This window comes from Ochlerotatus camptorhynchus, unplaced genomic scaffold (assembly GCF_037179485.1).
Source record: "Ochlerotatus camptorhynchus isolate MF236.1 unplaced genomic scaffold, CSIRO-AGI_Acam_v1.1 ptg000067l, whole genome shotgun sequence".
NCBI classification, from domain to species: Eukaryota; Metazoa; Arthropoda; class Insecta; order Diptera; family Culicidae; genus Ochlerotatus; species Ochlerotatus camptorhynchus.
The window spans coordinates 2,517,493-2,530,370 of NW_027040557.1; the positions used below are offsets into that span (position 1 = coordinate 2,517,493).

Sequence of the window (12,878 nt, forward strand, 5' to 3'; positions counted from 1 at the left end):
GTTCCTATTGTAAATAATCAATTTCCACAAAATCGACGGAAAACGAACAGCTATGAAAAATCAAAACAAACAATGACAGATGTCATAAATAAAACAGCGCATGCCAGAACTTGATAGATAGCACTTCTAATCACACGTATGCATGGTTGCACTTTCAAACTGTGCAGTCCATTTAAGGGAAAAGAGCGCAATATAAAGTAAAAAAAGAGAAAAAATTAACTTTTTTTTAATGTCCAAAAAGTTAGGTTTTTTTCGTTGAAAATTTGTTTAGGTTAGGTATATGCCGTAGGAAATTTTATGTATTTTCATAATATATGACAGTTACTTATTTCAGTTTACCACGGAAGGCCCTACAATTGACAGCAGGGGACACTGTTTCGTGCGCAGAGGCCGACGAGATCCGCCATTTTGAATTTTTCAAAAACAAAAAACATTTTGTAGTCATCAATGTATAACGCATTAGCGGCACCGGTGGTGTAGTGGTAAGCGTGATTGCCTCTCACCCCAGCAGGCCTGGGTTCAATCCCTGTCGGCGCCGTCGGGATGTTCTGGGGAAGTAAAGTCGTTGGTCCCCGGTTCATGAGTTGATGGGTCGATAGGTAGGGTCCAGGTGTGGGAGTTGCCTTCCTGGCGTCGGTAGCATTGTAGAACAAGATCCAAGAAAAGAAAATGTATAACGCATTAAAACTCAATAGCACAACTTTGTATGTCTTTTCGTTTTCCCACAAAAAAATCGGAAAATTTTGCACGATTTTTGGCCAAATCCAAATGAACCTCCCCTTAAAAAGAGAGTTCCAATTAAATTATGAGGAGCATTTCAAAGAATTATTAGGAACTTTAGGAGAATAAACCATGGCCCACTTAGTAATGGAACAAACTTGTTTGCTTATTACAGCGCTCCTAGTGGACGTTTTCGGAAGCTTTTGGCGTCTATTTGTTGATAACAACAATAGCAGTGTATTTTTTTTCAGTTCATAGAACGCTCTTGTATTGGAGACAGTCGCCATACAAGAGGAGCGTAGAAAAAAAAAATCGTGTACGGTCATTTGGAAAATCCATCGTGGTCCGCGTCCAAGCTGGCTTAAGTGTTGAATTTGCCTAGAAAACCATATGGAGCGTCCTCAAAACGTACAGGGAATTCTTGACGACGAATCGAAAGCCTCAAATACGTCGGAGTGAAACTGCCAAGCCATCAGCTCGATGGAAAGGTCATGAGGTCCATCAGAAGCAACTCAGGTATCTAGATAGAGCTGGAATTAGGGCGTAACAGCTTTTGCAAACAATGACTTCTCTTGATGATTTCTAGACAAGGCTCGTCTACGTAAATCAACATCCCCATCGGGTAGGGAAGACTTCCCGTACCCGATGGTTATGTTGTTTTGTGTGGGCGTATGACAACCTGCTGACCAAGTCTTTAAAGACCGACTTCGGAGGGCTTCCAGGACTAAAAATTTACAAGGTGAAAGCTCGAGAAGGTGTCCCTGGCAGATTCAAAATTGTTTTTGCGGATAAGCGCGCTCCAGACGCGAATTCTGCCCTTCATCCAGTCACATGACACTTTGGCCGGATCTTGCGACTTGTCACTACATTCGGGAAGTATGTAACGGTAGACGTTTTCGTTAAATTATACTTTTGTTAGTTTCTCTAATTTATCTTCAAATATCTATTCTTAAATTAATTGTCATTCAATTTATTAATTGGGCAACAGTGAGTTCACAACCTGTAAAGAGCGGAATACCTAGCTCTGGTCCTCACAATTTCCTACTTCACGCCTCCTCGAGTCCTATGATAACAAAAGACTACTAGCTGAAACATGGACACAGCTGGGTGGCGTAGCCTGGGCAATGTTGCCAGTTCGGCAATAGCATAGTGAAGAGGTGCGACGCGAACACTGGCGCGGTAACCATAGTACGGTGATGAAGGAAATGCTTCACTAAACCCGAGCGTCTGTTCACCATGGAGGTGCGGCACAAAACGGCGTCTGTTATCCATGTTAGAAGCGGCTGATCACCGTCCTAGCATAGAGGTAACTCTAAGACCAGAAGGTCCCGAAGAAACGTGCTCAACTTTTTGGCTCAGCTCTGGTACTCTCTTCAGTCCCAAGCTAATCGATGCACCCCTCGAAACATTAGAAAATCTACTAACCCCTCATTTTATCAGTCAAACTTTCATAGCGAATCAAAACAAACATAGTGTAGTAATAGAATTTCGACTAGAATAGGGTAAGTTAATCGATTTACTTGGGACCAATAGGCTAGTCAAGTAGTGAGCCAATTTAAAATCGTTAGTTTCGAATTGATTGTTGGTCCTAGTGCCAGCGTGGGACTCTAAACAGACCTGTGCACGATGGTCCCCCGCCGAGACAGGGGGTTGGGATATGCCCAACAAGCTGCCCTGGAAAAAACATAAAGTTGCAAATACTGAAGAAAGAAATACGGATCGGAACAATCGGCACAGACCTACGCGACGAAATAAGGACTTGGCAGCCGATCAACGCGAGGATGTGCAAGTTGATGATTAAGGGCCGTTTCTTCAACTACAGCATCATAAACGTGCATTGCCACACAAAAGGAGACCCGACGACGAGAAAGAAGCGTTCTATGCGCAGCTGGAGCAGGTGTACGACGGCTGTTCGCAACGGGACGTCAAAATCGTCATCGGTGACATGAAAGCTCAGGTAGGACGGGAGGCAATGTATAGACCGGCAATCGGGCCAAACAGCCTGCATGCCGTATCGAACGACAACGGCCAACGATGCGTGAAATTTGCAGCCTCTCGGGGTATGGTAGTTCAAAGTATCTTTTTCCCCCGCAAGGATATTCACAAAGCCACCTGGAGATCACCTGACCAACACACAGAAAACCAAATCGATCACGTTCTAATCGACAGGAAATTATTCTCCGACATTATCAACGTCCTCACGTACCGCAGTACGAACATAGATTCGGACCACCACCTAGTTGCAGTATGCATGTGCTCAAAACTCTCGACGGTGCATAACACCCGTCGAAGTCGAACGCCGCGACCCAACATTGAGCAACAACGGGACGCCGGAGTTGCCCAGGACTTGTAACCTGCGTGTTACAATTTATCCCGTTTTGTGTAGTTTTGCCGCCGAGTGTAATATTGCCGTGTTTCACACGAGCGTATGCCGTGTTTGTTATGCTTTGTTTTTGTTGTCATTGCACGGCCGGCGACATACTCACCACTATGCCTTCGAGAATAATTTTAACTTGTAAATCTTGCGCGTTATTTTATTCGTTTTTTGTTGTTGTTAGTTTAGTTCTATAGGGAAAAAATATCGTTTTAAAATGTATCGCGTCCCAAATAAAATTAGGCCCTTAAAGCTCCTCCCGCTGCAAAGAAGGCGAAAACATAAAAGCAGAACAGTCGAGCGTGGTTGCAGGAGCGATGGCGGTTTGTTGTTTTTGGTAATTGTGACGTTGTGAAAAAGGAGAACAATTCGAGCCACGGTGGAGTCTACGCGGGTTTTTCGTTCGGAGACGTTTTTTCCCTTAGTCCCGAGAAACCGGACTTTACCTGGGAAAAGTTTGCCCAGCCGTGACGCGAATGCCAGTACGCATCTTTCCAGTTCATCGCGAGTGGAAGCCGGCCCCGTGGCTACGAAAATTAATGTTGTTGAGTGCAACAGAGTGTCGGATCGCCATTGTGGGAAGCTAAACACTAAGGAGCTAATCACCTCCCCCGGCTAACCATAAAGGATCCGGTTGACACTCGCCGTCCTGACTGCGGTGGCTCAGCCAATAGAGCCAGTCTCGCCACCGCAGTTAATCGTCATGCAGGACGAAGCAGGCGATACCAGAGGTGAGTTCGCCTGGGCAGAAACACTGCGGTGTCTGCCGGGGTTGCCTACGGCGAGTAGGCAATTCGGTAATTCGTCACCAACGTCACCGGGGTGGTTTCAACAGACGAGTCCAGCTCATCCCCCCACTAAGTGTTAAGGACAGCTGCTAAGCAGCCCACGAAGCAAACCGCTCATCACAGTCCGTGCTTTGTAGCAGCAGAACCGCCGCCAGACCGTCATCGAAGGGCCCCACCGAACAGCAGTAGCAGCAGCGAAGAGGAGAACACAGATACGTAAATAATAGACGTCTTAAATTGAATTTTCTTTTTGTTGTTTTGTTTCACCCAAATCCGAACGAAGGGAAGTACCCTTGCTCGAGACCACCCCGCCGGTGTAAAATCAGGCCAGCTATAGGCTGGAATGTACGCTTCCACTAACAGACTACGCGCAGCAGCTGAAAGTTGCACTACCCACGAAAGAGCAGCTTGGCGCAGCTTCTCTTGAAGATGGCTGGAGGGACATCCGTTCCGCCATAGGTAGTACTGCTGCAGCGAATGCAAACTGTTAGTAGAGGAGAAGAATGCTGTAACTCCGCACGAGATTGAATGTGGAGCGATACAGACAAGCGCGGAACAGACAAAACTCGGTTTTCCGAAGGAAGAAGCGTCAGCAGGAAAACCGAGATCGCGAGGCGATGGACAATCTGTACCGCGTAAACGACACACGGAAGTTCTGCGAGAAGGTAAATAGTTCGCGCAAAGGCTACGTGCAGCAAGCCGATATGTGCAAGAACTTGGACGGTAACCTTCTCACGAACGAGTGTGGGGTTATTGAGAGGTGGAAGCAGTACTATGACGAGCACCTGAACGATGATGCAACAGCAAACGAAAGTGGCACTGCAACAGACCTTGGAGCACACGCAGAAGACGACAGGCTACCGGCCCCTGATCTTCAAGAAGTTGATGAGGAGATAGGTCGGCTGAAGAACAACAAAGCAACTGGTGTAGATCAAGTACCAAGTGAGCTATTAAAATACGATGGTGAAGCACTGGCTAGAGCGCTGCACCCCCAAAGTAAGATTGCAGGTTTTATTGCGGTTTTATAGCATTCTACAAGTCTAAATCATTGTCTACAGAACCCTCATAAAACCAAAATTGTTACTTGGGCCGGGTAATTGCCAAGATTTGGGAGGAGGAGATATTACCGGAGGAGTGGAAGGAAGGTGTCGTATGCCCAATCTACAAAAAGGGTGACAAGTTGGATTGCTGCATCTACCGCGCGATCACACTGCTGAGCCGGCGCTCAAGGTACTACAAGGTACTCTCCCAAATTCTATGCCGCCGCCTGTCACTATTTGCAAGAGAGTTCGTGGGGCAATATCAGGCGGGATTCGTGGGTGCCCGCGCTACCACGGACCAAATTTTCGCGATTTGGCAGGTTCTGCAGAAATGCCGTGAATACAACGTGCCCACACATCATTTTTTCATCGATTTCAAATCCGCATACTGACGCGATTGGTCAAGGTGACGATGGATCGAGTGATGTGCGTTGTTCGAGTATCGGTGACACTCTTGAGTCCCTTTGAAACTCGAAGGGGGTTACTTCAAGATCTGCTGTTCAACATCGCTTTAGAAGGTGTGATCAGAATAGCTAGGATAGACACGAGTGGCACGATCTTCACGAAGTCCATCCAGCTCCTTGGTTTCGCCGATGACATTGACATTATGGCACGGAACTTTGAGACGATGGAGGAAACGTACATCAGACTGAAAGCTGAAGCTAGGTGGATTGGTCTTGCCATCAACGCATCAATGACAAAATATGGGAAAAGGCTTTAATGTTGGCCTTTGGATCTAAGATTGAGCCCATCACTAAAATTCTGCTATTTATCAATTTTATCTAGATGAACGCGTCATTGGGACGGTACCAATGGATATTTTTGGTCACTATTGAAAATTTAGTCGATTGCTGAATTTATGTATGGGCCTAAATTAGGAGCATTTAGGCCGACATTATATCCATTTCCCCTACATGAAAGGAAGAGGTTCTAGGGAAGACAATGTTAGCCTCCCACCCCGAGTTCAGATTGGCGGTGACGAAATCGAGGTGGTCGATGAGTTCGTGTATTTGGGCTCACTGGTGACCGCCGAAAATGATACTAGCAGAGAAATTCAAAGACGCATTATAGCAGGGAATCGTGCCTACTTTGGACTCCGGAGGACGCTTTGGTGTTTTCGAACGGAAGGTGTTGCGTACCATCTACGGTGGAGTGCAGATGGATGACGGAACGTGGAGGAGGCGAATGAACCACAAATTGCACCAGCTGCTGGGAGAACCATCCATCATCCACATTCCAAAAAATGGGCGACTACGATGGGCTGGGCACGTCGTGAGAATGCCGGACGACCCAGTGAAAATGGTTCTAGAATGCGACCCATCAGGAACAAGAAGAAGAGGCGCGCAGTGGGCAAGCTGGATCGACCAAGTAGAAGGCGACCTGCGGACCCTTCGCAGACTACGAGGCTGGCGAAGTGTGGCCATGGATCGAGTAGAGTGGAGACGACTTCTTCGGACAGCAGAGGACAACAAGGCCTTAGCCTGATTGGTAAGTAAGTCAATTTATTAAATCAATTTATAATATTAACTGAAATAGACTGAAGTTGAGCTAAATGAAAAGAATTGTAGTTTGCATCTTGTATGCAAGTCAGTTTCCGACGCGTAAAGAGGTTAGCGATAACGTATTGCTTACGTAGCTTCTCCGAAGGGTTTCACTATTCGTGTTTTCGTTACTCCTATAGAAAAAAAACCAAATGGGATAACATTTTTAAGCAGGATTTAAAAGGCATTTGATATAATTACTAGCCTTCATTAATTACCCTGGAATTCTCAGTAATCTTAGAAATCTAAATTACTTAAGATTTCTGAATTGGCTTAGAAGTTCAAAATTCTGAGTAGAGTTCCATCATAACTCTGATGTATTAGAATTTTGAAAAGAAATCGTAGAAAATTCTTAAGAAGAGTTTTAAGGAACGGTGATGATAGATTCAAGGAATTGCTGGGACCTTTTGTAAGGAAATTTGAGAAGATTTCAATGGATTTGCGGAAGAGAATGTATGAGGGAATCGTGAGGATAATTTCAATGGAATTCTGTCGAATTTTTCTATTGAATTCCGAGATGAATTCTAATGACATTTTGAGGAATTTAAAAAGAATTCTGAGAGAATAACATTAGCAATTAGTTTGGAAATACTGAAAAGAATTCCAAGATAATTCTGACCTTACTCAGTGATTGTTCACTTCCGCTAAGAGATACACCTACCGTTTCAACTTACCTCAGTGTACCTTATCACTGGGAATACGTGCAGTCCATGATCCTCTGCTGAAGGCACCGATGGTGTTCGAGAACCCGATCGAGCCGGTGATGATTGAGCGATGGGTTACTGACTTGAGTGTCCACAAACGTCAAGCTAAGTGACAGAGGAATTAGCACTTCCATTGATTTTACACTATGATCATGGGATTGCTGGTAGTGTAGTGGGGGGTTTTCATCACAGAGGCTCTATCTTCGAGAGTGCAATGGGTTCGCATAGCGATGGATAACTGTATTTACTGAACTTATAAATAAATACTCTCACAATGCATTTTGCACCAACCTTTGGCATATAAGGCAACTTAAACACCCCGTCAATTCGCAAACCACAAAACATCCTCGCGTGATAAATGCTGATTGCCCTCGCTCGCTAACGAGTTTTCCATTAGCCGCGACGCCACAAAACCACGTTTCTGTGAAGACACACCTCAGTCAAACTGCAACCATGATACGGCCACTGCTGATACTATCCCTGGTGCTACCGCTGTCCAAAGCATTCAACTGGACTGCAACCCTTTGCCCAGCCCAGTCTCCGCTCATCGACGCCACCATAGCCATCATCAATCAGTTCTTCACGGCCGAGTCTGACCACCTGTACTTTCGCCGGCGGGCGACCGACAAACGCAATGTCCTCATCCAGTACGATTTGATCAGTGAAATTTTGCCCCGGATCGAGCTGGAGATTTTAGTACAACTGGAGACGATCCAGGCACAGGTGTTGAACCAGTCCCGAATACACAATGTGTTCTTCGTAGATGACTACGAAGCATTCGGTCAGATCAGCGACAAAATGAGAATCCGAACGTACGACTACACTGGGTACTTTCTGGTCATCGTGACTGATTCATCTGAGAATAGCTTCAACACGGTGCAGCAGATCATGGATGAACTGTGGTCACACTACGCCGTAAACGTAGCCGTCCTGTTGACCTACAAGGACGCCCCAGGGATGGCATACTACTACACGTTCTTTCCGTTCGGAAAAGGTTATTGCGAGAAAGTGCAACCATTGCTGTGGAAGATTTTCAGAGACGGTCGTTTCGAAAACCCTTCCAGGCAGTTCTATCCAGAAAAGATGAAGAACTTCTATGAATGTTCGCTGAAGGTGGCTACTTTTGACATACCTCCATTTATGATGCTGGTATATGGAACCAATGGGAAAGTTTCACATCTCGATGGGATCGACGGAATCGTTACGCGAGTCTTGAGTCAGAGGCTAAACTTCACTCTGGACGTCGTCGTTGTGGATCCTCCCGATTGGGGTGTAACAGAAATGCTCGGCAACAACACTGGAGCTTCCCGGTACGTGCGAAAACGACTTGTGAACTTCACCGTCGGATACTGGTCCATGACCTATCGCAGAAATCGCTACTTGGGCAATACTTTCACCTACTACACGTCTCTCATGAGCACCATCATACCTCCAGGTGAACCGTACAGCTCCCTTGAACAACTAGCGCTACCGTTCAAATACATCATTTGGTCCTGCATTGGCACGATTCTCCTGATTGCAATGATTGTAATAACCACCATCAAATTCCATAGTAGTATCGTCCAGCACTTCGTTTTCGGACGCTTCATATCAACTCCCGTGCTGAATACTTTCAATATCTTTTTCGGTGGATCACTGCACCGTTCACCGGTTCGGAACTTCTCCCGTACCCTGCTTGCGTTCTGGCTCTTCTATAGCATCTTAATTCGCACTTCCTACACCGGATCCCTGTTCAAGTTCCTTCAACTTAAACCGAACAAAAGTACCCCGCAGATCATACCGAATTTCATCGCCGCTGGTTATCACATCCGAATGACTCGCAACTTCAGCTACATGTTCGACGCGTTCCCTGACGTTGTTCCCCATCTTCAACAGTCCAATCTTACCCATTTCCACGCCATAGAAATTGATGAGCTGCAACGACCGACCACACGCTACGTACTTCTGGCTCCGATTGAAACGATTGCCTATTTGAACCGGAATCTAACCAAACAAGGCAAGCTACTTCGGGTGAGCAGAGATCGGGTGTATTTGTCCAAGCTAACCATCTATACCCAACGTTCGGCACCGATTCTGCATCCGTTCAACTACATCCTGGGACAGCTAAATGCGGCCGGACTGATCGACCAGTGGGCTTCGGCTTTTTCGCAAACTGTATTCCTGAAGGATTTTATCGAGAACAACGAACCGAGTAGATTGACCGTTTCGCAGATAACCGGATGCCTGGAACTGTTGGCGTTCGGGCTGGGATTGAGTTGTACACTGCTCATCGTGGAGTGTCTTGCGGACAAATGGAAACGAGGACACCGGCGACGGGTGACTTTTGTTCTCTGAAGGCTGGATTGAGCAGTTCCACGCCAATGACGAATCGTAAAAGCTCGTCGATCTTCTCCGATTTGCATGAAACTATGCATTATTGTTTGTTTATGGGCCATGTTACACATTTTTGCTATTTTTGTAAAGTTAAAATTTCAAAATAAATACATAATCATATATATATCAAAATGTCCTTGTCCGAATTTTGAAATTTTGTTTTTAAGAAACAGCTCATGAAAAATAAAAACTTTTTAAATGCCGATGATGCAGTCGATGCTGACCAAGGAATTCGATCTGCAGATACAGTGGATACAGGCAACCAGGATGATCAACTATTGAGTCGATCGATACGGGACTATGACTTCTTTCAGGAACCAAGAGCACTCAACTTGGAGCATCTTCTGAGGTCATTGGTGATAAGTGAGAGGGTATTTACAGGGGTAGTGCTATCGATTCAGCATCGTAATACCTCCGGCTTATTTTCCATACCAAATATTGCTAACGATCATATATCTTTGCTCTATATCGGACAGTGATATGCGCGAATTAGCGATGCGTTGCCATTGTGGCCTATTCATGGCTTATTATGGGTTACTTTATTCACTACAAATGTATTAGTCCGAACATCCTGCTCATCGTCGCGCCCTCAATAGCTTCCTCATCCTACTGCACCTGACGGAAGCCAGTTCCAGTCCAAAAACTGCCCCACTCAATCCCAGCATGACGCCACAAATCTCGTAAACCGCCGATACGTGCTCCCAACTCAGTGGCTTCGGCTCCGATCCTTCCTTCACCTTTCGGAAGAAGTCGTAATCCCCGTACCTGTTAATCCAGTAGCTCATCAACCCGGAGGCTTGAATCCTCAAAATCTCCTCGTCGAACCTTTGCGTCAACATGGACCCTTTGGGATAGTAGATTGTCACCGTATAGGTAGAGACATATTCCCGGCAGACATGTACGGATCCTCCCTTCCGGCGGTACAAATGGTTGTGGTGAGCCATGTGGTCCAAAGCACCCATCACAACATCCGGTGACTCCGGATGTTGCATCATCCATTTCAACCGGTGCACGATGTTGTTCTTCTCCTGCGACAGATGTCGAACTCGTCGATACCGATGCGGAAATGCTTCGTAGTAGCGTTCGGCGCTTTCAACCACGTAATAGCGGGCATCAGTTCTATCGATTTCGGCCATGGTCTTTGGCGGTGGTAGGGTTGAATCCTCCTGAAGGTAGCGAAATAATGCTCCCTGGTAAAGGGATTGCAGTACATAGCAGAAGTAGATCCAGAAGAATAGAAGCGTCCGAGCAAAGTTTCTCGTGGGCAGAAGCCCCATTCCTTCGGCGAAGAATACCCGAAACAGGTTTTGATACGGAGTCCGTATTCGTCTTCCGTAGACGAAATTACGTACGTTTGGGTCAGCAAACTCGATGGTAGTTATGACCAGCGTTGCTCCCAGAAGTATTCCGGCAATGCACCACCACAGTTCACCTTCAAAGGGGTGGAATAGCTTCTCCAGAGCAGTGTACGGGCGACCTTTGGGAACGGCCAATACCAACACGGTAGTGTAGTGAGCGATTCCTGCCTTTAAAATATTATTCCTTGCCACAGAAATCCCCAAACATGAAATCCCGAAATCTACCTCCCCCTCCTGGATCATGCGCATCATTCCGGTACTGTTACTCTCCAGAGCATAGCCCCACTGTTCACCGTTCTCAGGTTCGTAGATGTTGACTCTGTAGTTTAGCTTTTCCTTCAACGTATCCAGCAGATCACCTTCGAAGCCACTCATGCTCAATTCCCCTGCTATCGAACGATCCATGATTGTGAAAGGACGGGTCTCAAACGATCCTACTTTGAACGGACAGCCGTAAAAGTTCTCCGTTTTGTCTGGGTAGAACTCGTCGATCGGGTGCAACTTGACCAAACGCACTCTTCCGCAGCTTCCACTGGAATACGGTTTGTACGTCCACAGCAAAGCTTCCTCCTCGCCCAAGCCGACAATCACGACATTGACCACCTGCAACTTCCATAGATCTTCAAACATTCGTCGTATAATCGTTCCATCTGTTGCGGAATTGACGACGATCAGGTACCTCCCAGAAAAGTCGTTCTGCTCGACGGATAAGTTTGTGTAGAGTTTTTGGAACGCTTCATAGCCATCGACGAGCAGAACGTTTTGGATCCAAGATCTCCGTTGAACTTGGTTCGTGAGTACATTGAATCGAACTGGGATCGAACCGCTCAGTCGAGCGATGATCGCGTCCAGAAGATCCCCAAGCAGTTGTTCAGCTTCGAAGTTTGAGGCTTCCTGAGCGATCCACGCTGCGGTGAACGGACCCTGAAAGCTATGCAGAAGAACTTGGGAGGCAGTATCCACCAACGGAGATAATGGGGTATTGCCGGACAGCAGCGCCTGAACTATCGGAAAAATCCACAATAGCAATGCTCTGAGTAACATGGTGAGACTGAAAAAAATGTTCGAAGTAAGATCCACACTCATATTATAGGCAGAACCGGAAGTAATTAGCATGCTTTGGATTGATTGACTGCATGCGTCTAACAAGAATCAGATTTAACACATCAATGCATTAAGGGGGGGGGGGGGGGGGTTGGGGTTTGGTGCATTAGCAATTATAAATCAGAATGATGATTAAGAAGTTCTTTCAAAAATTCTGACGCCTTGCACTGTGCAATCAATCTATAACCATGGTGGCCAGCACAGTTCAACAACGTGTATGAATCCCCTAGCGATTTCAAAGAAAAAATAAACAAACAAACAGTAGTAATCTCTAATTTATAAGTAGAAAAATTCAGTCTGTACGACTAGTCAAATAATAAATAATTCTGAAGCATGCAGCACATCCCGAATGAAATGATTTCTCTGCGCCATTGTAAGGTTCAAAACTCAAGCGTTGAGTTGACCAGAATTTTAAGCCTCGGAAAATCCCGGCGGCATCGACAGGGATTGAACCAAGCTGGGGTGAGAGGAAATCACGCTTACCACTACACCACCGACGCCGCTTGAGTAGAGTAATCCGTAGATTACATACTGGCTACTGACATGTATCTACTTTAACGTTCTTATTCTAATTGCTTAAGGAAAACTATTTGGGAGTGAATAGTGCTCCAATCAGAGTTCAGAACATAAAAAGCATGACAATTACCATTGCCGGTCACGCCCATCAAAGAATCTGCTACGATGATGTGACCATAGTAATTCAAGACCAACAATTGAAATGGCCTTAACTCCATTTTGTAAACAAACCTTGTAAGGCCATTTTCTCGTGAACCGAAGTCCGCAAAGGCAAACCAACATAATGAACAGGTAGGGAAAATTCTCCTAAGGCCATTTCAGTTGTTGGTCTTGAATTGTTTTTTTTTTAGAAGCCTGGGA

General features: G+C 45.9%; 1 protein-coding gene across 1 annotated transcript; it reads left to right on the forward strand.

Moving 5' to 3' along the window:
- Positions 1-7,620: 7,620 nt before the first annotated feature.
- LOC135697105 (uncharacterized) lies at positions 7,621-9,501 on the forward strand. The gene has a single exon (XM_065216692.1). The coding sequence runs from the start codon at positions 7,621-7,623 to the stop codon at positions 9,499-9,501; it is 1,881 nt and encodes a 626-aa protein (XP_065072764.1).
- Positions 9,502-12,878: the final 3,377 nt, after the last annotated feature.

Bases quoted from the DNA above. Each gene is read 5' to 3' on its own strand.
- LOC135697105 (XM_065216692.1), top strand. From the start codon at position 7,621: ATGATACGGCCACTGCTGATACTATCCCTGGTGCTACCGCTGTCCAAA.